Genomic DNA, 26,897 nt, shown 5'->3' on the forward strand with positions numbered 1-26,897 from the left:
TCTAAAAACCTGTTTTTGCTATGTCCTTATGGGGTATTGTGTGTAGAATGATGAGGGATTAAAAAATATATATATTTTAGAATAAGGCTGTAATGTGGAAAAATTTAGAAAAAGTTGAGGGGTCTGAATACTTTCCGAATGCCCACACATCCTCTGATACACGTGTACACACACACACACAGTGCCGGACACACACACACAGTGCCGGACACACACACACACACACAGTGCCGGACACACACACACAGTGCCGGACACACACACACACACACAGCTTACTCTCAGTAGATAGTTGAGTCTGGCCAAAGCCTCCAAGAAGATATCAGCCCCTTTGTTGCTGAACTCGTACCTCCCAGCGATGAACAGGAACAGACACTTGTCCAGGTTGAAGTCCAGGTGCCTGGCGGGTGGGACAACAACAACTATTTAAGATCAGACCAAATGATGCAATCCTGACATCACCTGACCACATGTCCAGACCAGGGTTGGGGTCAATTTCAATTCAGTCCTCAATGCTTCTCTATGAGAATTGATATTGGAATTCAGGTTATTTCCTGAATTGAAATGGAACTGACCCCAACCCTCATCCAACCACATCACTCATTTATTCCCATGTTCTCCATAATCAAGATTTAAAGCATTAAAATGAAGGTTGGGGTATCTAGAATTAGATAACGAGATGGAGAATCTTAGCAAATTAAAGGAAAATACCACTCAAACTAGATTTTGGCATTTGTTTAATTAGTACACTGTTGATACTGTCCCAAAATGTCAGCAAGCACGTTCATGTGTGTGTGTGTAGTTACCCTTTAATTCAGGTGAGCACCAGCCAGACAGTTTGGCTAGTTGTGTTTCTATAGCTCACTTGTGATGGACTTTTCAAAACAATGGCCACTGGATTGATGCAAATAGTCATGATTCTTCCAGGTAGTCATAGGCTACTTTGTATGTATATTTTAAATCAACCCGAAAACAGTTAGTGATGCTAATGATAGTCTAACGGCTAAGCGCACAGCAGGGCTTGACATTCAGGTCAATTTGCGAGACACACTGGGCCAGTTCCAACCGAAAGCTACCGGCCCGAAGAATAACATACCAGATCTGACAGCAGGTGATTTTAGATTTCATTTGTGGGCTGAGCAAGTCGCCTATACAGGGTTCATACAGACATTGGCAAGTCAAATTCAAGGACTTTAAAATTACTTTTTTCAAGCACTTAAATTGTAGACAAATTTTAAAGGAGCTATCTTTTATGTTATTGTTGTAATAGCCTATAGAAAAAAATCCCCCCAAAAGTATGCATTTCCACTATGAATAATACTTTATTATTTTTTATTAATTGGCCTAACCAATAGTATTATGCATTGACATTCACATGACTTTTACATTCTAAAATGTCACAATAATGTGGACATTGTCTGACTAAATAGACAGCATACTCCCGAAACAAACACACTAATGAAGTCTGTCCATGTGGTAGCTAGTCAGTCTCACCACTATAAAAAAAGTGAACCTTTATCCTACACCGGCCAAACCCGGACGACACTGGGCCAATTGTGCGCCGCCCTATGGGACTCCCAATCATGGACGGTTGTGATACAGCCTGGAATCGAACCAGGGTGTCTGTAGTGGCACCTCTAGCACTGAGATGCCTCGTCTTAGACCGCTGCGCCACTCGGGACCCCCGTGTTGAGTTGGTGTACCATGTTTTAAAACTAGAAAGCGACCATAAACCGGGTTCCCTTTGTAATAGAACGCTTTGTAGAAAAAACCAAGTTGAAGCAAACAGTCGATCTTTCTCATAATAACCGCATATGGTTTTACTGCAACAGACTTCAATTGAAACAGCGGGAAACAATCGAAAGCACCTGAATCCCTCATAAAAACTGATCCAAAATGAAATCACGTAATAATTCTGTTGGAGCAGTAGAAGTTGTATATCGGCTACCATAACCAATGACTTCTCAACAACCAAATAGTCTAGAAGAAATGTCTGATTTTCAAGGTAGGCTATTCCGTGATGACTGAATTGCGCATCGCCAATATTCAAACAAGACTTGGAACGTTTTACCTGGGTTGCACACCCATTCTGGCCTTAGCATTTACTGGTAGATTTAACGTGTAACCTCTTCCTACTGCTTTCCTCAACACAACAACCAGCTGTTTCAGAGCTGCTCGCTCTTTCTGCGCATCAGATTATCTATAGGCTGTGTGCAGCGCGTGTGATAAATAATCGACATAACGAACGAAAAGCTTTGGGAATCCGTTTTTTATTTAAATAAATGATATAGCCTAGATTAAAAATGGCATTATTAAAATATGTTTTCCAGTGATGGAGGGTTTCTAAACCCCTGTATGTCGAGTCCTGACACACACAGACAGGGAATTCCTGTGACGATGTTGCCTCTTCAGAAAGGTGGTTTATTTTTGGTCAATTGCACATTACTGTTTGAATAAATCATGATAAAAAACGATAATTGTTAACCCAAAACTAATGTGACCAGGTAAAAAAACGTCACTGACACCCCTGAGACCAATTCAAAATGTGTGTCTCACTGCCAATTCAAAATGTGTGTCGCACTGCCAATTCAAAATGTGTGTCGCACTGCCAATTCAAAATGTGTGTCGCACTGCCAATTCAAAATGTGTGTCTCACTGCCAATTCAAAATGTGTGTCGCACTGCCAATTCAAAATGTGTGTCGCACTGCCAATTCAAAATGTGTGTCGCACTGCCAATTCAAAATGTGTGTCTCACTGCCAATTCAAAATGTGTGTCGCACTGCCAATTCAAAATGTGTGTCGCACTGCCAATTCAAAATGTGTGTCGCACTGCCAATTCAAAATGTGTGTCTCACTGCCAATTCAAAATGTGTGTCGCACTGCCAATTCAAAATGTGTGTCGCACTGCCAATTCAAAAGGTCCCAAATGTGACTGTTTTGGTCACAGTTTCAAACCCTGAAAATGATCGTGTCAATTAGGTTCTAGCAACAGGCTGTTTCTAGGGTTGTCTATTAATATGACAGTACCCATAGTACCCCTGGTGAAGAGACCAAGAGGTAACACTCCCATCACTGGGCAAAAACTGGTTAAATCAACATTGTTTCCACATCATTTAAACAAAACAAATGTGATAATGTTGAATCAACAAAAAAAAAGTCATCAATATAAGGGAATTTCTTGTTTTTTTTCACCCAACTTTGACCCTAAATCCAATGTCATGGTGATTATTTCTTTGTTGAAATCGCATTAGTCGACAACTCAACATAATGACAATCAGAAATAGACATTGAAATGACATCTGTGCCCAGTGGGTCAGCAGTACGTGTATATAGTATATTTGTGTTTGGGTGGTGACCCCACTGACCCATAGAAGTGACCTCTGATGAACTCCTGGATACGGTTCTTGCTCTGGGCGTGCAGGTTCTGGAACTCATGCATGGCAGAGAACTTCTTCACATTCAGCCCGTTAGGGGTGATTATGTCTGTGGGGTGATGGGGGAGAAGGAGAGAGAGAGAGAGAACAGGAGAAGAGAGGTAGAGAAAGAACAGGAGAAGAGAGGTAGAGAAAGAACAGGAGAGGGGAGGTAGAGAAAGAACAAGAGAGGAGAGGTAGAGATAACAAGAGAGGAGAGGTAGAGAAAGAACAGGAGAGGAGAGGTAGAGAAAGAACAGGAGAGGAGAGGTAGAGAAAGAACAGGAGAGGAGAGGTAGAGAAAGAACAGGAGAGGAGAGGTAGAGAAAGAACAAGAGAGGAGAGGTAGAGAAAGAACAGGAGAGGAGAGGTAGAGAAAGAACAGGAGAGGAGAGGTAGAGATAACAGGAGAGGAGAGGTAGAGAAAGAACAAGAGAGGAGAGGTAGAGAAAGAACAAGAGAGGAGAGGTAGAGATAATAGGAGAGGAGAGGTAGAGATAACAGGAGAGGTAGAGATAACAGGAGAGGTAGAGGTAGAGATAACAGGAGAGGAGAGGTAGAGATAACAAGAGAGGAGAGGTAGAGATAACAAGAGAGGAGAGGTAGAGATAACAAGAGAGGAGAGGTAGAGATAACAAGAGAGGAGAGGTAGAGATAACAAGAGAGGAGAGGTAGAGATAATAGGAGAGGAGAGGTAGAGAAAGAACAGGAGAGGAGAGGTAGAGAAAGAACAGGAGAGGAGAGGTAGAGAAAGAACAGGAGAGGAGAGGTAGAGAAAGAACAGGAGAGGAGAGGTAGAGAAAGAACAAGAGAGGAGAGGTAGAGAAAGAACAGGAGAGGAGAGGTAGAGAAAGAACAGGAGAGGAGAGGTAGAGATAACAGGAGAGGAGAGGTAGAGAAAGAACAAGAGAGGAGAGGTAGAGAAAGAACAAGAGAGGAGAGGTAGAGAAAGAACAAGAGAGGAGAGGTAGAGATAACAGGAGAGGAGAGGTAGAGATAATAGGAGAGGAGAGGTAGAGATAACAGGAGAGGTAGAGATAACAGGAGAGGTAGAGGTAGAGATAACAGGAGAGGAGAGGTAGAGATAACAAGAGAGGAGAGGTAGAGATAACAAGAGAGGAGAGGTAGAGATAACAAGAGAGGAGAGGTAGAGATAACAAGAGAGGAGAGGTAGAGATAACAAGAGAGGAGAGGTAGAGATAATAGGAGAGGAGAGGTAGAGATAATAGGAGAGGAGAGGTAGAGATAACAGGAGAGGTAGAGATAATAGGAGAGGAGAGGTAGAGATAACAGGAGAGGTAGAGATAATAGGAGAGGTAGAGATAATAGGAGAGGTAGAGATAATAGGAGAGGTAGAGATAATAGGAGAGGTAGAGATAATAGGAGAGGAGAGGTAGAGATAATAGGAGAGGTAGAGATAATAGGAGAGGGGAGGTAGAGATAATAGGAGAGGGGAGGTAGAGATAATAGGAGAGGGGAGGTAGAGATAACAGGAGAGGGGAGGTAGAGATAACAGGAGAGGAGAGGTAGAGATAACAGGAGAGGAGAGGTAGAGATAACAGGAGAGGAGAGGTAGAGATAACAGGAGAGGTAGAGATAACAGGAGAGGTAGAGATAACAGGAGAGGTAGAGATAACAGGAGAGGTAGAGATAACAGGAGAGGTAGAGATAACAGGAGAGGTAGAGGTAGAGATAACAGGAGAGGTTAGCCAGACAGTCAACTAAGAACAAACAAAGAAGTTAAAAGGTTTGAAAGGAATTCCTGTGACAGGCAGGCACACACACGCACACAGCACAAACACACCTGGTTTCCTCTTCAGCAGGTGCTCTGCCTCAACGGCTGTGATCTGAGAGACGGTGGTGAAGACATGAGCGCAGCGCGCCGCTGTCCGCTCCAGACAATACCGATGGTAGATCTGTCTATCCCCCGCCTCCTTATCCACGTTGAACTGAGACAGAGAGACACAGACAGAGCGAAAAGACAATTCCAAATCGTCAATTCCACTCACCAAGACAAGATTAAGCTATTACCTACTATAAGATAGTTAATTGAATAAATAACTTGCAAGAAAATGTATTCACAATGATTTTTGATCATAAAACAAAGCCTATCCAAACCTGTCTGATCTAGAGTAGTGGCTATGGTGAAGAGGCTGGGAGACACTGACCCACAACGTTCAGCAGTAAATAGCACATCAAATAAGTGCTTTCACTGTTTTAGTGGCGCAATCCAGGGTCGATGAAACAGGACAGACTAGATGCTAAAAACCAACATGATTAAAATGCTACGGTCCTGCCCGCCCCACACTTGTGTAACTCTGGAAGGATCAGATTGGTATCATCTGGTAACAGTTCTCCACTAACTCTAGAAGCATCAGATTGGTATCATCAGTCTGGTAACAGTTCTCCACTAACTCTAGAAGCATCAGATTGGTATCATCAGTCTGGTAACAGTGCTCCACTAACTCTAGAAGCATCAGATTGGTATCATCTGGTAACAGTGCTCCACTAACTCTAGAAGCATCAGATTGGCATCATCAGTCTGGTAATAGTTCTCCACTAACTCTAGAAGCATCAGATTGGTATCATCAGTCTGGTAACAGTTCTCCACTAACTCTAGAAGCATCAGATTGGTATCATCTGGTAACAGTTCTCCACTAACTCTAGAAGCATCAGATTGGTATCATCTGGTAACAGTTCTTCACTAACTCTAGAAGCATCAGATTGGCATCATCAGTCTGGTAACAGTGCTCCACTAACTCTAGAAGCATCAGATTGGTATCATCTGGTAACAGTTCTCCACTAACTCTAGAAGCATCAGATTGGTATCATCAGTCTGGTAACAGTTCTCCACTAACTCTAGAAGCATCAGATTGGTATCATCAGTCTGGTAACAGTTCTCCACTAACTCTAGAAGCATCAGATTGGTATCATCTGGTAACAGTTCTCCACTAACTCTAGAAGCATCAGATTGGTATCATCTGGTAACAGTTCTCCACTAACTCTAGAAGCATCAGATTGGTATCGTCTGGTAACAGGTCTCCACTAACTCTAGAAGCATCAGATTGGTATCATCAGTCTGGTAATAGTTCTCCACTAACTCTAGAAGCATCAGATTGGTATCATCAGTCTGATAACAGTTCCCTTTCAGATCTACACTAGTGAATACTAAGTAGGGGACTAGGGGTAAGGGGTTGATTTAGGACCAGGGCAAAATATACTAGCTAGGGTGATACAACTGACCTTCAAACAACCTAGAATTAACCACAACACTTACTGTGAGGTCAGTTACCTATGAATGATGCTGAAAATGCAAAGACAGAACAATCAGAACATAGTAAACATGACATCCCAACCCCGACCAACACACACACCACAGATCATCATCACCACATGTGTACACACAAACACACCCACACTCACATCGGCAAGGTTGTTGTAGAAGTCCACGCTGCCGGCACATAGGTAGCGTCCCAGCAGGGTGGCGTGGGTGGTGAAGATGGTTGCCACGGGCAACTGTCTCTGTCGGCATAGAGCCAGGCCCAGGCCTGCCAGCCACTCATGGAAATGGGCCAGGATATGGGGAGGCTCCTCACACTGCGCTGCATACTGGAGGAAGACAATGTGGGATTACTACAATGGGCCAGGATACCGGAGGAAGACAATGGGGGGTTAATATAATGGGCCAGCATTCTGGAGGAAGACAATGGGGGGTTAATATAATGGGCCAGCATTCTGGAGGAAGACAATGGGGGGTTAATATAATGGGCCAGCATTCTGGAGGAAGACAATGGGGGGTTAATATAATGGGCCAGCATTCTGGAGGAAGACAATGGGGGGTTAATATAATGGGCCAGCATTCTGGAGGAAGACAATGTGGGGTTAATATAATGGGCCAGCATTCTGGAGGAAGACAATGTGGGGTTAATATAATGGGCCAGCATTCTGGAGGAAGACAATGTGGGGTTAATATAATGGGCCAGCATTCTGGAGGAAGACAATGGGGGGTTAATATAATGGGCCAGCATTCTGGAGGAAGACAATGGGGGGTTAATATAATGGGCCAGCATTCTGGAGGAAGACAATGGGGGGTTAATATAATGGGCCAGAATACAATGTGGGGTTAATACGGAACCTTCTATGGAATACTGTTACTAATGAATTGCAAGCTTGCACTGACACAAGCCATTATTAATCTGGCTAGAACAGTGGTCGCCAACCGGTCGATCGCGATGGTCAATCTTCAAGGCATTCCTAGTCGATCACCAAATATTTCTGTAGAAAAGCCAACGAACGATAAAGGCGTGAGCTCCTTTTTTAAAATCATGTTAAGCCATTGCCGGTAGGTGCACTTGATTCAAAAGTCCTGAACACCGGGTAAGCAAAGTGTTCCCATGAGACAAACTGTCTACCCGGCGGACCGGCAAATCTCTGACTAAATCGAGTGCACCTACTGCGCTGCCCAATCGGATAGCTCAAATCACCGTAGCTACAGAGCTTCCATGACCCTGGCCACATCCAAGTTTAATAGGCTGCTAGTCTACGTAAGATTTAATAACTTTTAAAACCATGACCACAGAGAGACTCAACGAACACAGCAAAGACCTGCTGTTTTTATGACAAAGTTCATGTTTAAGTTTATATTCAGCACAGTTTTATTCAACACATTTCAAAATGGGCCTCTCTGTACTTCCCCTCGGGCTGCAGCTGCAATGAATGAGTAGCCAAGTATCGATAGCCCTGCATTTTATTATTATTAGCAGCTCGTCGTGTCGATTTTAATATTACAAAATATTTTACTTCTCTGGTCATAGGAACAACATGAATTTGTGCATGAGGCAGATGCGGCGCGACTCGAGTTTCGCCATCAGGTGGAAGACGGTGTCCTCTCTTTCTGGTCAGTCTCACCGAAGGAAAGAGAGAGCAGGAACAGTGAGAGGTGGTTGGGAAAAATCGTTTTGAACGGTCATCCAACTCGGAATTCCAAGTCGGAAACTCGAGCATCTCTCTAGAGCTCCGACCTTTCGACCTGAAGATCAGTGACGTGGTGATTTGACCTCGTTGACCATCAGATTTAGATACCATCAGTCCAGTAAAATAAAAAAGAGAATTATTTAAATTCATGCTCCACAGTGCTAAACCAACTGATCTATTTTGTTATCAAAGCTCGAGTTTTGAAATCTAATATGGTCTGATTAACAATATTGGCAGGCCATTCATATAGCCAATATGCTGTGATAATGTATTAGGCCTACTGCCCAAACCTCATTCCTACTAAACTGTTTGTGTGGGTTAATGTAAAAAAATAAATCTGAGCAGTAGATCTCAGCTTGATTTTTGACTGCGAAAATGATCTTGACTCAGAAAAGGTTGGTGACCACTGGGCTAGAACCTCCTACTTCCCTGTTATAACAGTGAGCAGTGTGTAGGCCACGCCCCCTTTAGCCCCATTCAACCCATTATCCCCGACCCTCCCTGGCAGCAACCCACCTCTCCTAGTAACCCATTATCCTTGACCCTCCCTGGCAGCAACCCACCTCTCCTAGTAACCCATTATCCCTGACCCTCCCTGGCAGCAACCCACCTCTCCTAGTAACCCATTATCCCTGACATCAACCCACCTCTCCTAGTAACCCATTATCCCTGACCCTCCCTGGCAGCAACCCACCTCTCCTAGTAACCCATTATCCCTGACCCTCCCTGGCAGCAACCCACCTCTCCTAGTAACCCATTATCCCTGACCCTCCCTGGCAGCAACCCACCTCTCCTAGTAACCCATTATCCCTGACATCAACCCACTTCTCCTAGTAACCCATTATCCCTGACCCTCCTTGGCAGCAACCCACTTCTCCTAGTAACCCATTATCCCTGACCCTCCCTGGCAGCAACCCACTTCTCCTAGTAACCCATTATCCCTGACCCTCCCTGGCAGCAACCCATCTCTCCTAGTAACCCATTATCACTGACATCAACCCACCTCTCCTAGTAACCCATTATCCCTGATCCTCCCTGGCAGCAACCCACCTCTCCTAGTAACCCATTATCCCTGACCCTCCCTGGCAGCAACCCACCTCTCCTAGTAACCCATTATCCCTGACCCTCCCTGGCAGCAACCCACCTCTCCTAGTAACCCATTATCCTTGACCCTCCCTGGCAGCAACCCACCTCTCCTAGTAACCCATTATCCTTGACCCTCCCTGGCAGCAACCCACCTCTCCTAGTAACCCATTATCCATGACCCTCCCTGGCAGCAACCCACCTCTCCTAGTAACCCATTATCCTTGACCCTCCCTGGCAGCAACCCACCTCTCCTAGTAACCCATTATCCATGACCCTCCCTGGCAGCAACCCACCTCTCCTAGTAACCCATTATCCCTGACATCAACCCACCTCTCCTAGTAACCAGGCGGTCAAGAAGCCAAAGAGGACGGCGTCGTTGGCCTCGCGGTCGAACCAGGGCACCCCGATGGAGAAGTTGTCCCATAACTCTTTTTTCCACTTATCCAGGTTCCAGGCAGTGAACGCCACATCTATCAGCACCACGTATGGACTTCCCTCAATCAGCCAACGACCAAAGTACACCTGGGGTGAAGAGAGATGGGGGGGTGAGAAAGAGAGGCGGAGAGAGAGTGAAAGAGAGAGGAGGGGTGAGAATGAGAGACTGGGGTCAGTGTTTTAAAAGTAGCTCGCTAGCCAGGCAGACAAGGTCTGGTGCTGTTAGCCATAGTGTCGTTACTCAACTAGCATGTTTTCAATGTGGTCACAGTCTGGACCTAGAGTGTTTGACATATGTTTATTTGTCATTGCCCAGTACAGAGAATTAAAAGACATTGTCCTGTTGTTTATACCACAAAGAACAGGGAGCTAATACAATGATTTACACAGATATTCCACAACTTCCAGTCCTCAAGTAAGGACGATTAGGGCACAGTATCGCTCTCCTCCAATCAAATGATCTGACCTCACCACACAGGGCTTTCCCATGGTGCACTGCACTGCTATGACCCTGCACAAATAGAATGCCAAGGAGTGACTCAGTATGGCACACACACTTACACATTTGAACTACACACACACACACACACACACACACACACACGGTACAGACTGCCTACCAGAAATAGACAGCAGTGTGTGTGACACTGATACAGTCTTTAACCTTTTAACAGAAATACCAGAGATTAGAACGACAAGGACAGAGAGTGAAGGATAGAGTGAAATAAATACAGAGAGAAAGAGGGACACTGTGTGTGTGTGTGGACGTGTTTAACTATACTTGTGGGGACCAGAAGTAAACATTTATTTTTGACCAACTGGGGACATTTTGTTAGTCCCCACAAGGTCAAATACTATTTCTAGGCGGTTTAGGGTTAAGGTTAGAATTAGTGCTAGAATTAAGAACTAGGGTTAGGGTTAGTGAAAATAGGATTTTGAATGGGACTGAATTGTGTGTCCCCACAAGGTTAGTTGTACAAGACTGTGTGTGTGTGTGTCCTGGGGAAAGGCCAATGCCATGGACCAGTGTTAGTTGGGGTCTTGGGGCGCACAGGGGCTTTTGAGGCAAGGTTGAAGTCATGAAGTAACTCAAACTTTTTTTTAAACTGAAGGACACTGCTTAGAATTGCCTGAAATGGCATAGTACTGCTTTTAACCTCATCATAATCCCAAAAAACTTCAATTGCAAGGACGTGAAGTTATGTATTGCTAATGTTCTTTTCTATTGGTGTCAACTTCACGATCGAGAACCAATGGTAATTTAGGAAGCTGTACACACACAGGCTAGTTGAGGTAAAAATGCTAATTAGCAACTTTACACTGGGTTCTAAAAAGTTAGTTTTAGTCTCATGGATTTATACTCCTTTGCTGCATTTGGTGCTAGTTGGTGCCAATGTTACACGTAGCTCCTTTAAAGAGACAATCTGCAGTTTGGTAAAAAGCTGAGGGGTGGGGCTGGGGAAATGTAACCACTCTCAAACTCAGACAGAACTATGGACGCAAGGACCATGTTTGATTTATATGGTATTTGTTTATGTTTACAAACATTGGGGCAAAGCTTATATATTTTGGGTTGTGGTGGGGTACGACAGTTAAACTAAGCTCATGAGGCATTTATATTTATACATTTAAGTTATATTCTTAAAGAATCAAAATGGGTACATATTAACTTCTAAGTCCAAAAATGGAGGAAGAAACTGCAGATTTCCCCTTTAAGTCCTTTAATAGTGCCAGCAAACTTGTGTGGGTCTCTGTGTGGGTCTGTACCTTACATCCACTGGAATTCATCTTGTCTATGGCTCTCTTAAGGGCAGGGTTGGTGGGCTCGATCAGCTCCACCTGGGTGCGGACGTTACTCTCCACGTACGGACCAACCAGGAAATAGTTTTCTCCCCATTCCTCTGCCGTCAGACGGGCTTTGGTCTGGATCACTGTGTAAATCCCACCAACTGCACAGAGACACGGACCAAGAGTTATTACTAATATACTGTCGTTCCACACAGAACCAAGAGTTATTACTAATATACTGTCGTTCCACACAGAACCAAGAGTTATTACTAATATACTGTCGTTCCACACACACCTTTGTTGGCCACCTCCCATGCGATCTCGAAGAGGACAGCGTCCTCCAGGTCAAACTCCTCATCCCACTCCTCCAACCCCGACAGGGAGGTGATGGACAGGCTGCGAGCCAGAGGCATGCTGGGAAAGATGAACAACACACATGGTTTAGACATGTCATGAGAGATATTGTTTTTTGGAAGGAAGGGTATATTTAGCTGGCAGAGCTAAAATAGCTGAAGATGTACAGTTAGACATAGGGGTGATCATTGAGGTGGAAATGAAATGGGGTTAGGAGTAGAGTCAGTGAGGTTGAGGGGTGAGGTTTAAAAGTTACCATTGGTTAGGAGTAGAGTCAATGAGGTTGAGGGGTGATGTTTAAAAGTTACCATTGGTTAGGAGTAGAGTCAATGAGGTTGAGGGGTGAGGTTTAAAAGTTACCATTGGTTAGGAGTAGAGTCAGTGAGGTTGAGGGGTGAGGTTTAAAAGTTACCATTGGTTAGGAGTAGAGTCAATGAGGTTAAGGGTTAAAGTGAATGTGTGTGCTCACTTTCCAGCATTTTTACACATCAGTATCCTGACCTCCAAATAAATGTTTAAGAAATAACTTTATTGTGCATTTATATCTTCTTATCATTAGCGTACCGCTGTCGGACAGCCTTTAATATCTGCTGGTTGACTATACACTATTTTAAAGCATCATTAGAAGCTATACACAGCTTGTTTACAATGGCTCCTATGACAAAGAGTATAATGCAGTGGTGAGATAAAGATGCAGAAGGAAATGTCTATGTTTGCTGCCCCAAAATGGAAAGGAAGAGTTAACATGAAAACACTATATGACATGACTGACTCAACATCACAACCCAGGTCATTTAAGAGCGTGTGTGTGTGTGTGTGTACAAAGTACTGCATCCAAATCTGATAACTTGATCAAATGACATCAATGATACCGTAGGCCCATATACAACAGTATTTGGTCAGTGGTACAGGGGGAACTTTCTAGACTTAAAAAGACATGAATCATCACCACAAGCTGTGGAAGAACACCATGTTCTGTACCCCCAAACAACCGCCCATAAACAACCGCCCATAAACAACCGCCCATAAACAACCAGACCCTGGGAGTAGTCTCCCTCCCACAATGTTAACAATTTTCCAACATAGGTCTGGGATTTTTATTTTACCTTTATTTAACTAGGCAAGTCAGTTAAGAACATTCTTATTTTCAATGACGTTCTAGGAACAGTGGGTTAACTGCCTTGTTCAGGGGCAGAACGACAGATTTTTACCTTGTCAGCTCGGGGATAGTTGGAACCTTTCGGTTACTAGTCCAGCGCTCTAACCACTAGGCTACCTGTCCCTAACCACTAGGCTACCTGTCTCTAACCACTAGGCCACCTGTCCCTAACCACTAGGCCACCTGTCCCTAACCACTAGGCCACCTGTCCCTAACCACTAGGCCACCTGTCCCTAACCACTAGGTTCACCTGTCCCTAACCACTAGGGTACCTGTCCCTAACCACTAGGCCACCTGTCCCTAACCACTAGGCCACCTGTCCCTAACCACTAGGCCACCTGTCCCTAACCACTAGGCCACCTGTCCCTAACCACTAGGCCACCTGTCCCTAACCACTAGGCCACCTGTCCCTAACCACTAGGCCACCTGTCCCTAACCACTAGGCCACCTGTCCCTAACCACTAGGCCACCTGTCCCTAACCACTAGGCTACCTGTCCCTAACCACTAGGCTACCTGTCCCTAACCACTAGGCTACCTGTCCCTAACCACTAGGCTTACCGGTCCCTAACCACTAGGCCACCTGTCCCTAACCACTAGGCTACCTGTCCCTAACCACTAGGCTACCTGTCCCTAACCACTAGGCCACCTGTCCCTAACCACTAGGCTTACCGGTCCCTAACCACTAGGCTTACCTGTCCCTAACCACTAGGCTACCTGTCCCTAACCACTAGGCCACCTGTCCCTAACCACTAGGCCACCTGTCCCTAACCACTAGGCCACCTGTCCCTAACCACTAGGCCACCTGTCCCTAACCACTAGGCCACCTGTCCCTAACCACTAGGCCACCTGTCCCTAACCACTAGGCTACCTGTCCCTAACCACTAGGCTACCTGTCCCTAACCACTAGGCTACCTGTCCCTAACCACTAGGCTACCTGTCCCTAACCACTAGGCTACCTGTCCCTAACCACTAGGCTACCTGTCCCTAACCACTAGGCTACCTGTCCCTAACCACTAGGCTTACCGGTCCCTAACCACTAGGCTACCTGTCCCTAACCACTAGGCTACCTGTCCCTAACCACTAGGCTTACCGGTCCCTAACCACTAGGCTACCTGTCCCTAACCACTAGGCTACCTGTCCCTAACCACTAGGCTACCTGTCCCTAACCACTAGGCTACCTGTCCCTAACCACTAGGCCACCTGTCCCTAACCACTAGGCCACCCGTCCCTAACCACTAGGCTTACCGGTCCCTAACCACTAGGCTACCTGTCCCTAACCACTAGGCTACCTGTCGCCCTGATTGTTAAGACCATTGAGAGAGTGGATGGTTACCTCAGTACGCTCAGCTTAGAGAGAACTGGGACGTCGTGGTCTAAAAATATGTCAGTCAAAAATGATTATTTATATTTTATTTCACTTGGTCCCCACACCCCCTCAGTGGTAATTTAGTCTGCTGCTCCCCCCCCCAACAGTCTTTACTCTGCCTCCACCCCAATGGACATGTATTTATTCATCACTGCTACACTTGTTACTGTGTCCCTATCTATGCTGCTATAGTCTATGTGGCGGGGGATATATGTATATATATCACACACACACAGAACACACACACACCTCTCTCTCGTGGGACTTTTTCCGCATTGCTTGCGCTTTGGGGATTTTAGGCTGGGTATCTGGAGAAGTATTTGTGACAGCTGCTGATGTCAGAAGGGATTTATTAAATACACACCTTGATTCTTTAAAAAGTCAATGAGAAGAGGCTGTCCCAACTAGCTCTGCTGTGTCTTATGGGGTCTAGGAGTGTGTGTGAGAATGAGACAGACAGTATGCAGTGGTGTGTGTGTGCACATGGGTGTGTGTGTGAGAGAGAGTGTGATCTGTGTGTGTGAGAGAGAATGTGATCTGTGTGGTGCGTGTGAGAGTGTGATCTGTGTGTGTGAGAGAGAATGTGATCTGTGTGTGTGAGAGAGAATGTGATCTGTGTGGTGCGTGAGAGAGAATGTGTGATCTGTGTGTGTGAGAGAGAATGTGATCTGTGTGTGTGAGAGAGTGTGATCTGTGTGTGTGTGAGAGAGAGTGATCTGTGTGTGTGTGAGAGAGAATGTGATCTGTGTGGTGCGTGAGAGAGAGAATGTGATCTGTGTGGTGCGTGTGAGAGTGTGATCTGTGTGTGTGAGAGAGAATGTGATCTGTGTGTGTGAGAGAGAGAGTGATCTGTGTGTGTGTGAGAGAGAGAATGTGATCTGTGTGGTGCGTGAGAGAGAGAATGTGATCTGTGTGTGTGAGAGAGAATGTGATCTGTGTGTGTGAGAGAGAGAGTGATCTGTGTGTGTGAGAGAGAGAGTGATCTGTGTGTGTGAGAGAGAGAGTGTGATCTGTGTGTGTGAGAGAGAGTGAAATATTTGTGGAAGTACAGTCATCAACTGTAATGTAGAGTAGTGGAAGAACAGAGGGTGAAGGTAGAAGAGGTGGGGGAGGGAGAGGAAGAGAGAGGTGAAGGTAGAAGAGGTGGGGGGAGGGAGAGGAAGAGAGAGGTGAAGGTAGAAGAGGTGGAGGAGGGAGAGGAAGAGAGAGGTGAAGGTAGAAGAGGTGGAGGAGGGAGAGGAAGAGAGAGGTGAAGGTAGAAGAGGTGGAGGAGGGAGAGGAAGAGAGAGGTGAAGGTAGAAGAGGTGGAGGAGGGAGAGGAAGAGAGGGGGAAGGTAGAAGAGGTGGAGGAGGGAGAGGAAGAGAGAGGTGAAGGTAGAAGAGGTGGGGGGAGGGAGAGGAAGAGAGAGGTGAAGGTAGAAGAGGTGGGGGGAGGGAGAGGAAGAGAGAGGTGAAGGTAGAAGAGGTGGGGGAGGGAGAGGAAGAGAGAGGTGAAGGTAGAAGAGGTGGAGGAGGGAGAGGAAGAGAGAGGTGAAGGTAGAAGAGGTGGAGGAGGGAGAGGAAGAGAGAGGTGAAGGTAGAAGAGGTGGGGGGAGGGAGAGGAAGAGAGAGGTGAAGGTAGAAGAGGTGGGGGGAGGGAGAGGAAGAGAGAGGTGAAGGTAGAAGAGGTGGGGGAGGGAGAGGAAGAGAGAGGTGAAGGTAGAAGAGGTGGAGGAGGGAGAGGAAGAGAGGTGAAGGTAGAAGAGGTGGGGGAGGGAGAGGAAGAGAGAGGGAAGGTAGAAGAGGTGGGGGGAGGGAGAGGAAGAGAGAGGGAAGGTAGAAGAGGTGGGGGGAGGGAGAGGAAGAGAGAGGGAAGGTAGAAGAGAGGGAGGGAGAGGAAGAGAGAGGTGAAGGTAGAAGAGGTGGGGGGAGGGAGAGGAAGAGAGAGGGAAGGTAGAAGAGAGGGAGGGAGGGAGGGAGAGGAAGAGAGAGGTGAAGGTAGAAGAGGTGGGGGGAGGGAGAGGAAGAGAGAGGGAAGGTAGAAGAGGTGGAGGGAGGTAGAGGATGAGGAAGAGAGGGGTAAGGTAGAAGAGGTGGGGGGAGGGAGAGGAAGAGAGAGGGAAGGTAGAAGAGGTGGGGGGAGGGAGAGGAAGAGAGAGGTGAAGGTAGAAGAGGTGGAGGAGGGAGAGGAAGAGAGGGGGAAGGTAGAAGAGGTGGGGGGAGGGAGAGGAAGAGAGAGGGAAGGTAGAAGAGAGGGAGGGAGGGAGAGGATGAGAGGGGGAAGGTAGAAGAGGTGGGGGGAGGGAGAGGAAGAGAGAGGTGAAGGTAGAAGAGAGGGAGGGAGGGAGAGGATGAGAGGGGGAAGGTAGAAGAGGTGGGGGGAGGGAGAGGAAGAGAGAGGTGAAGGTAGAAGAGGTGGGGGGAGGGAGGGAGAGGAAGAGAGGGGGAAGGTAGAAGAGAGGGAGGGAGGGAGAGGATGAGAGAGGGAAGGTAGAAGAGAGGGAGGGAGGGAGAGGATGAGGAAGAGAGGGGTAAGGTAGAAGAGAGGGAGGGAGAGGATGAGAGAGGTGAAGGTGGGCGCTGAGTAGAGCCTAGGACCAGGAAGTTACTACACTATTTTAGTGACATGTTCTGACCAGACAATCTTGTCATGTCAGAAAAATACTGAACGTGACACACACCCCCCTCAGCTTTGTGAAATAGCTTGGACAACAAACGATGCTGGTGACACGCAGCACCATGATGAAATATTGCAGGGTGATTTACGACACTAGTTGCAGCAACCCAACGTTGGTTGACTGTTGGCATGCTGTGGCTCAGGCAAACCCAACTCCCATGGTTTCAGACTGTTGTTGGCAATATAGAGACATTTCATACAGAGCAGGTCTGTAGTGGAACTGTAGTGTAACACACTTGTTATGATGGAGCGAATGTACTCCCTCTTTACACACACACACTTTGATGAATGATAGAGATGTAAAAGACAGGAGTCCCACTCAGCCCAGGGCAGGGCAATATAAATCGTTTATGATAGCCTAAGTTACACTGACCATGTCTGAGGCTACTTTCTCTTCCTGAATATGAATGGAGTACATTATACATCCTAAAGAAGCCTGTAAGGATGCCTGGGAACAGGTTGGCTGGCTACTAGTACTGTCTGAGGCTACTTTCTCTTCCTGAATATGAATGGAGTACATTATACATCCTAAAGAAGCCTGTAAGGATGCCTGGGAACAGGTTGGCTGGCTACTAGTACTGTCTGAGGCTACTTTCTCTTCCTGAATATGAATGGAGTACATTATACATCCTAAAGAAGCCTGTAAGGATGCCTGGGAACAGGTTGGCTGGCTACTAGTACTGTCTGAGGCTACTTTCTCTTCCTGAATATGAATGGAGTACATTATACATCCTAAAGAAGCCTGTAAGGATGCCTGGGAACAGGTTGGCTGGCTACTAGTACTGTCTGAGGCCTCCTCTTCGCTCGTGCCGCTCAGTCACACCTCCCACACAGACACACACACTCCAGCAGCGAACAACACACTATCATTCATAATTATGAAACACCGCTTTGTTACAAATAATGACTACAATGTAACTTGTTTACTGTCACCGGTTACATTGCGACGACACACTGTATCAGGAAGACTGCTTGCCCAGCCAGAACACAACGCGATGCAGAGGACGCTCTCCTTACCTCGGCAATAATACACGTACTCATAGGCTATACGTTCCAGAAAACATGGCATTATTATCAACCCCACTGAGGTGGTGAAGGTTACTTACCCTAAACCGGTCTCGTACCAAGTTCGGTAAAGCAAGCTATGGCAACATTGGCATCTGTTTCAATCAATCAAAAAAATAAATAAAATTGAGATAGCAGAGGGGGCGGAAGCCTCATGCGAATGCTGGAGATCCACATTGGTTTAATGCACAGTATGTCATGTTGATGGACAAAATGAAATAACGCCTGTGTGCGGATTACTGCACGTAAGGGGGCGGGGATGTATCGGCAAAAGTATCGCCTTCTTTCACATTATTCATGAGATGGCGTTCTTGACCCCTTGATTTCTATGGGGTACAGGCCCCGCCCATGGCAAAATGGGTCGTTTTCACAAACCAACATGTACAATTGGTTGACTGAGTTCACTAAGACGGACGGTGGTTGGTGGACTTTGTTGTCAATCGAAGGAGAGGGACTCGTGAGCAACGTTAGCAACTGGTCTGTCTTTTTTTATTTTTCAAAGAGGAGAGAAAAGGGCAAGCAAGTTATTTATAATGCTCGTTGAGTGTCAGATTGGAATATAGCGGAAAGTACAACCAACAACGTGACTACAGAATGACATTTGACCATGCAGCAAGCTCCTCTCTCAGTTCTTATATGCTGTGAAACCTTACTGAACTTATAGTTTTTCCTCTTGCATGTCTCTCTGTCCCCCCCCCCCCCCCTAGACCCACGTTTGTAAAGTCTGTTTAATTATAAGTTCCACTGATGCAATCTTTATATCACTCCACACTGCCCTTTCCCACCTGGACAAAAGGAACACCTATGTGAGAATGCTATTCATTGACTACAGCTCAGCGTTCAACACCATAGTGCCCTCAAAGCTCATCAATAAGCTAAGGACCCTGGCACTAAACACCTCCCTCTGCAACTGGATCCTGGACTTCCTGACGGGCCGCCCCCAGGTGGTAAGGGTAGGTAACAACACATCCGCCACGCTGATCCTCAACACAGGAGCCCCTCAGGGCTGCGTGCTCAGTCCCCTCCTGTACTCCCTGTTAACTCATGACTGCACAGCCAGGTACGACTCCAACACCATCATTAAGTTTGTCGATGACACAACAGTGACGAGACTGCCTATAGGGAGGAGGTCAGAGACCTGGCCGTGTGGTGCCAGGACAACAACCTCTCCCTCAACGCGATCAAGACAAAGGAGATGATTGTGGACTACAGGAAAAAGAGGACCGAGCACACCCCCATTCTCATCGACGGGCTGCAGTGGAGCAGGTTGAGAGCTTCAAGTTCCTTGGTGTCCACATCACCAACAAACTAACATGGTCCAAGCACACCAAGACAGTCGTGAAGAGGGCACGACAAAACCTATTCCCCCTCAGGAGACTGAAAAGATTTGGCATGGGTCCTCAGATTCTCAAAAGGTTTTACAGCTGCACCATCGAGAGCATCCTGACTGGTTGCATCACTGCCTGGTATGGCAACTGCTCGGCCTCCGACCGCAAGGCACTACAGAGGGTAGTGCGAACGGCCCAGTACATCACTGGGGCCAAGCTTCCTGCCATCCAGGACCTCTATACCAGGTGGTGTCAGAGGAAGGCCCTAAAAATTGTCAAGACTCCAGTCACCCTAGTAATAGACTGTTTACTCTGCTACCGCACAGCAAGTGGTATTGGAGCGCCAGGTCTAGGTCCAAGAGGCATCTAATCAAATGGCTACCTAGACTATTTGCAATGCCCCCCTCCCCCGTCCTCCTCTTTCACACCACTGCTACTCTCTGTTGTCATCTATGCATATTCACTTGAATAACGCTACCTACATGTACATATTACCTCAACTACCCGGTGCCCCCGCACGTTGACTCTGTACCGGTACCCCCCCTGTATATAGTCTCGCTATTGTTATTTTACTGCTGCTTTAATTACTTGTTACTTTTATTTCTTATTCTTATCTGTATTTTTTTAAACTGCATTATTGGTTAGGGGCTCGTAAGTAAGCATTTCACTGTAAGATCTACACCTGTTGAATTCGGCGCATGTGACTAATAACATTTGATTTGATTAGATGTTTTTTTTCTCTCTCAAATCCCCCATAAAGACCAAGCCTACAGACAATCAACAGAATAAGATGACATTTAATTTTATTAAACTTTTGACTTCTGGCATATTATTCCATTTTTTTTGCAAGCTAATCCCCAGCAACGCAATTGTGTAAATGCTAGCGTTGCTAAAAGCAGCGACCAAGAAGACATTTCAGGATATCAATCAAGTTAGAGTAGGCAAGGTTGGTTTAGAAAAGCAAGTAATAACTAAATGTATCAAATAAGACTCAAATTCCTTGAACTCTTTTACCCAGATTTGATCAGAGATGCAGAGAATAATATTTAGTTTCTTTAAAAAAATAACCATCAGTCAGGAGGAGACAGACAGCTTAAGAGGTATGCTTAGATACGCAGAACATTTCAGATATTCTTTTACACAGAATTAAGTATAATGATTATGGCTCTAGATTGCAGGAAAAAGCTGTTTGAGGTGCCCTCCGCACCACCCCCAGCCATCTTCACATACACCTGCACACACACACACACACACACACACACACACACACACACACACACACACACACACACACACACACACACACACACACACACACACACACAGGCCTGATATATAACCCTTTAGTAACCTATAACGATAAATACATTACAGTGAACCACACTGCTTGTTTACAATATAATATAATAATTGGAATAAACATCGATTTCATCTATTGGGTTAGGTTATTAGCTCATAGAGATACAATAGAAGTGTTTTATACGTCTTTAAAATACATATTAAACAGTCTATTTTCTGTGATTAGACTTCAAATTGAGTGTCACCACAATGTAAACATATTGTTATGATAGCAATCTAACACAGCTCACACAGAGTTTTCAGTCTCTGAGCCACACCAAATATGGCCGCTGCCTCCATCCCTTTTTTCAGCCACGGGTTTCCGCTCTTTTGACCAATCACCACGTGCGCTGTGGAAATCCTCCGGGGGTGGAAGTTCACGAATTAAACGCACAAGTGGCGGGAGTTGTTGTCAAGTCGGATCTGATCGAAGTCACCACATTGAAAAGGTAGCTACAACATTTTATTACCAAGTAGCGAGAGCTAGCTAACCATGTCACATGTGTCCGATTGCCAAATACATTCGGATGATGATTCATTTGTTTCTTTGTAACTAGTTATTTACAATATAAACAGGGCTAGCTAGTTAGCTATAGCTAACTTGCAGGCGTGTTGTTGTTCAACGACGTTGAGAAGTTCACATTGTAGCAAATAAACACCTCAACGGCGACTTGTAACTATTAATATTGATAGCTACTTACTAATGATGTCTGCTCGTCTTCCAAATGTGACCAGAAGTTACCAGTGTCTCAACTTCATCAGCGGATAGCTAGCTATGAAGTTGGAAAGTGATATTTGGATTTGGTTATTGTAGCTAGTTAACGTTAGCTGTTAAAGGCACAGTCCTTCATTCGTGTTTCAGCCAAACGGCAGCCCTGCCACTTGGTTTCCTATAGTTAGTGGTGTAAAATAATTTAAGTACTACTTAAGTCGTTTGTTTTGGTTATTTACTATTTTGACAACTTACTTTTACTCCACTACATTCCTTAAAAATGATTGTGCATTTTACTCCATACATTTTCCCAGACACCCAAAAGTACTCGTTACATTTTGAATGTTTAGCAGGACAGGAAAATGTTCCAAGTCACTCACTTATCAAGCAAACATCCCTGCTGATCCCTACTGCCTCTGATCTGGAGGACTCACTAAACACAAATGCTTCGTTTGTAAATGATGTCTGAGTGTTGAACTGTGCCCCTGGCTCTCCGTAAATTAAAAAAAACAAGAACACCGTGTCGTCTGGTTTGCTTAAAATTAGACATTTTAAATGATTTTTACTTTTGATACCTAAGTACATTTTATCAATTACATTTGCTTTTGATACTTAAGTATATTGAAACCAAATACTCTGACTTTTACTCAAGTTGTATTTTACTGGGTGACTCACTTTTACTTGAGTCATTTTCTTTTAAGGTATCTTTACTTTTACTCAAGTATGAAAATGTTGTACTTTCTCCACCACTGTAGTTAGTTCACAGGAATAGCCAGGGCTGGATACATGTAGGTAACTTTGTAAAAATGAGGGAGCTACTGTAGCTAGCTAGGTAACACTCAACATCATAGATGGAGCTATGAACCTAACAAGTCCCAGTCTACATGAGATCAGAGTGATAGCTAGTTTGACACATATTTTGAAGCTATAGCTACATTGTTTACAAAGACATTGTAACAACCTTATATTTTGGATTATGATGGGGTAAGACCGTTCTACTAAACTCATGAGGCATTTCAAGAATCATTGGGCATTGAAATTAAGTGGCCTAAATATAGAATTTTATGAGGGTAGCTGGCTAGCAATCTAACACAACAACCTTCACCCTCCACCTGAGTGATGCCCAGGCAGCCAATGCGCTAGAAAGCTCACCATAACTACATCAGCTACAGTTGAAGTCGGAAGTTTACATACACTTAGGTTGGAGTCATTAAAACTCGTTTTCAACCACTCCACAAATTTCTTGTTAGCAAACTATAGTTTAGGGATGTCAGTTAGGACATCTACTTTGTGCATGACACAAGTATTTTTTCCAACAATTGATACATACAGTGAATTTTTAGTGAAATAATCTGTATCACAATTCCAGTGGGTCAGTACTTTACATACACAAAGATGACTGTGCCTTTAAACGGCTTGGAAAATTCCAGAAAAATGTTGTCCTGGCTTTTGAAGCTTCTGATAGGCTAATTGACATCATTTAAGTCAATTGGAGGTTTACCTGTGGATGTATTTCAAGGCCAACCTTCAAACTCAGTGCCCCTTTGCCAAGACCACAGAAAAAAAATTGTAGACCTCCACAAGTCTGGTTCATCTTTGGGAGCAATTTCCAAATGCCTGATTGTACAAACAATAGTACGCAAGTATAAACACCATGGGACCACGCAGCCGTCATACCGCTCAGGAAGGAGACTCGTTCTGTCTCCTAGAGATGAACGTACTTTGGTGCGAAAAGTACAAATCAATCCCAGAACAACAGCAAAGGACCTTGTGAAGATGCTGGAGGAAACAGGTACAAAAGTATTGTACTTTTTGGAGAAGTGTCCTCTGGTCTGATGAGACAAAAATAGAACTGTTTGGCCATAATGACCATCGTTATGTTTGGAGGAATAAGTGGGAGGCTTGCAAGCTGAGGAACACCATCCCAACCGTGAAGCACAGGGATGGCAGCATCATGCTGTGGGGGTGCTTTGCTGCAGGAGGGACTGGTGCACTTCACAAAATAGATGGCGTCATGAGGCAGGAAAATTATGTGAATATATTGAAGCAACATCTCAAGACATCAGTCAGGAAGTTAAAGCTTGGTCGCAAATGGGTCTTCCAAATGGACAATGACCCCAAGCATACTTCCAAAGTTGTGGCAAAATGGCTTAAGGACAACAAAGTCAAGGTATTGGAGTGGCCATCACAAAGCCCTGACCTCAGTCGTATAGAAAATATGTGGGCAGAACTGAGGAAGTGTGTGCGAGCAAGGAGGCCTACAAACCTGACTCAGTTACACCAGCTCTGTCAGGAGGAATGGGCCAAAATTCACCCAACTTATTGTGGGAAGCTTGTGGAAGGCTACCCAAACATTTGACCCAAGTTAAACAATTTAAAGGCAATGCTACCAAATACTAATTGAGTGTATGTAAACTTCTGACCCACTGGGAATGTGATGAAAGAAATAAAAGCTGAAAGGTGTCATTCTCTCTCTTATTATTATTCTGACAGGGAATTTTTACGAGGATTAAATATGAATTGTGAAAAACTGAGTTTAAATGTATTTGGCTAAGGTGTATATAAACTTCCGACTTCAACTGTATAATCAAAGTGGCCAGATGACAGTGAATTATATCAATCAGAATGAAATAGGCCTGGCTGTATAATATACATGCGATTTAACTAACGTTTTTCTCCAAAGTGACTCACGGTTTTGGGTCCATCATTTTTTTATGGATGGCCGTAGCGGTAATCAAACCCACGACCTGATGGTGCCAGCGCCATGCTCTACCAGCTGAACCAGTTGGAGCCTATTTGGTTGAATAGAATACACTAGAATTACTTTATTTTTCCTGAAGGAAGATAAGTTGTAGCAAATCAGATAAGATAAATATATAGATATAGTACTAAATATATAAACAATATTCACACGTGACAGATACAAATGCTTGCAAGGTGTGTAAAGTACTAATCGTTGGTCCATTGATGTCTCCTGTAGGACACATGGATGCTAAAAGGCGGAATAGCGGTCCGCCGAGGGGCGGGGCGTCCCAGGCCAAGCGTGGTAAAACTGCTGGGGATTGGGAAGACAGCCCGTCGATCTTCGAGGAGGAACTCGCCCTGTTCGAAGAAGCCGATATGGAGGCGGAGGAGAGGGAAGGACAGGCAGGGCATGACGTCATCCCTGTTGGTGAGAGGATGAGAGGAGAGCGCATGTTGATGTGCATTGTGCAGGCTTTAGTCTTACCAGGGATTCCTATTGTCTGGAATGACTGAAATGTTTAGGATTTCTGCCATTTGACTAGCCTGAAATCCAGAACCTGTTTAAAGCCATCATTCCACTCCATGTAGGCCAACTAAATGTTTAGCATGACAAGGAGTGGAATGATAACTCAACACACTGGTACCCAGGCTACCATTTGACATTGGTGGTGGAGAGTTTCATTCATTTTTAATTAACCTGCCTTTTTAACATCACACTGTCTTCTGCATGTGACCCCTGACCCTTGACCCGGTTGCAGGTGAGCTGTTCTCTGCTGACCTCAACCCCCGATGGCGTCGGCCGCAGGCCGCCCCTCTTAACCCGGACTCTGACACCCTGGTCTTCCAACAGATCGACCTTGATTACTATTTAGGTAAGCTATGTCACAGTCAACTTCAGTTGCAGTAAAGCTCAGGGATGAGGCTGGAGAAATGTAACCACTCTCAAGATCATAGATGGATATATAAAGGCAATGCCTGACAGTCCATGGGACCAACATGTTAGTTTCAGTTGAAGCGTATTTAGGCTGCTATAGACTTTTAAAGGCCATTTTTATGTCACGTTTTAAGGCAGGAGTACGAGTCATGACACCAACCTAAACTGTTTGTGATGGTCTGTTCAACAGGGGCTGCTGTGGCTGGCATGCCAGGTCAGTCTCAGGGGAATGTACCAATAATCCGCATGTTCGGGGTGACTGACAGCGGGAACAGTGTGTGCTGCCACGTGCACGGCTTTGCCCCCTATTTCTACATCCCTGCCCCCAATGGTGAGTTTTCTCTGGAAATGAATAATATAATATAATGATACGCAACATTACTCTATATATCAGACCTATTAGTGTGAGCTAAGCGTTGCATGAACGTGTGAGATACGTGTTTTCTAGGCGTCACAGTAGTAATGTCGTGGTCACTTTAAGAAGCAGAAGGTTACATTATTATTTAGCACTCAATCTGATGGCCAAACACAAACAACATGAAAATAATGGCTTTAAAATTGTCCACCGAGTCGGTGGAATGGAGTAACAATATCAAATTCATCCACCCCTTTTCTCTCTCACTTTCCCCCTCCCTTCCTCTCTCTGTCTCAGGGTTCACCAGCGATCACCTGAGTGAGTTCAAAAGGGAGCTTAACTCTGCTGTGCTGAAGGACATGCGCTCCAACAAGGACAACATGTCGGTCACTGTGCTGGCGGTGGACATCACACGCAAAGAAAGTAGGTATAGTGCCCATGTCTGGTCTAGTGGTGGGACTGCTGACTCCAGGATACACTTAGGGTGCGTTCCAGTAGTCATTTGAGGCAAAGGAAAGTTCAGAATGTTAACATGGAATTTTTTTGGACAGGTAGCAAAGAAAAGAGCGTTTGAATTGGTTGAATGAAGAAGTGAAGACGCTCTATCAGTCCTTAATGACCTCCTTTTACCAAGGATGCAGAGGAGTATCCTGTGTGTTAACAGTTGAGCTGTTGTTTTTGTGTGTGTGTGTGTGTGTGTGTGTGTGTGTGTGGGTGGTAGCTTGTAGTGCTGTGGTGTTGACTAGGCTGACAGGGTAGTTGATAACTTCCTCCCCATCTCTCCTCCAGGTATGTATGGTTACCATGGGAAACGGATTGTGGACTTCCTGCGCATCACCATGGCAATGCCTCGTCTGATTGCCCCGGCGAAGAGGCTCCTGGAACAGGGATTTAAGTTCGGACCTTTCCCCATTCAGAGCTTCTCTTCCTACGAGGCTAACATCGACTTTGAGATCAGGTGTGTGTGTGGGGGTGTGTGTGTGAGAGAGAGAAAAGAAAAAAAAGAAGCAGTCCTGGTTTTCTCTTGACATTTTAATCCAGTTCATTCCCTAAACTGCCGGGCCTCGCTTACCCCCCTTACTGCCTCAACGAGCTGCCATTTAGACTGCAACACTCTGACAGTCTAATAAAAACAGTTCATATATGCTATCGAAAAAATGATCACTTGGTTGTGTTTATGATGGTCT

The 26,897-nt window shown here is 45.2% G+C and overlaps 2 protein-coding genes across 3 annotated transcripts in view; one reads left to right on the plus strand and one right to left on the minus strand.

The window, feature by feature from the left end:
- LOC115171852 (glycogen [starch] synthase, muscle) overlaps positions 1-18,501 on the minus strand; it is a 28,985-nt gene extending 10,484 nt beyond the window's left edge. The window contains exons 1-8 of the mRNA XM_029729035.1: positions 18,340-18,501; positions 11,993-12,111; positions 11,677-11,858; positions 9,805-9,996; positions 6,838-7,023; positions 5,219-5,363; positions 3,367-3,484; positions 280-400 (exon numbers count right to left, since the gene is read on the minus strand). Coding sequence (XP_029584895.1) covers positions 280-400; positions 3,367-3,484; positions 5,219-5,363; positions 6,838-7,023; positions 9,805-9,996; positions 11,677-11,858; positions 11,993-12,110 — 1,062 coding nt within the window. The 5' untranslated portion in view covers position 12,111; positions 18,340-18,501. The remainder of the gene's footprint in view (positions 1-279; positions 401-3,366; positions 3,485-5,218; positions 5,364-6,837; positions 7,024-9,804; positions 9,997-11,676; positions 11,859-11,992; positions 12,112-18,339) is intronic.
- Positions 18,502-21,335: 2,834 nt separating this feature from the next.
- LOC115171850 (DNA polymerase delta catalytic subunit) overlaps positions 21,336-26,897 on the plus strand; it is a 39,752-nt gene continuing 34,190 nt past the window's right edge. Inside the window, exons 1-6 of one of the 2 annotated variants that reach the window (XM_029729029.1) lie at positions 21,336-21,413; positions 24,657-24,848; positions 25,180-25,293; positions 25,546-25,686; positions 26,008-26,133; positions 26,500-26,668. In XM_029729029.1, the coding sequence (XP_029584889.1) occupies positions 24,662-24,848; positions 25,180-25,293; positions 25,546-25,686; positions 26,008-26,133; positions 26,500-26,668 (737 nt within the window). In that variant the 5' untranslated portion in view covers positions 21,336-21,413; positions 24,657-24,661. Of the gene's footprint in view, positions 21,414-24,656; positions 24,849-25,179; positions 25,294-25,545; positions 25,687-26,007; positions 26,134-26,499; positions 26,669-26,897 lie in introns of those variants that run through there. The other variant, XM_029729028.1, reaches the window with a different exon arrangement.

Source organism: Salmo trutta, chromosome 32, assembly GCF_901001165.1.
Source record: "Salmo trutta chromosome 32, fSalTru1.1, whole genome shotgun sequence".
Lineage (NCBI taxonomy): Eukaryota > Metazoa > Chordata > Actinopteri > Salmoniformes > Salmonidae > Salmo > Salmo trutta.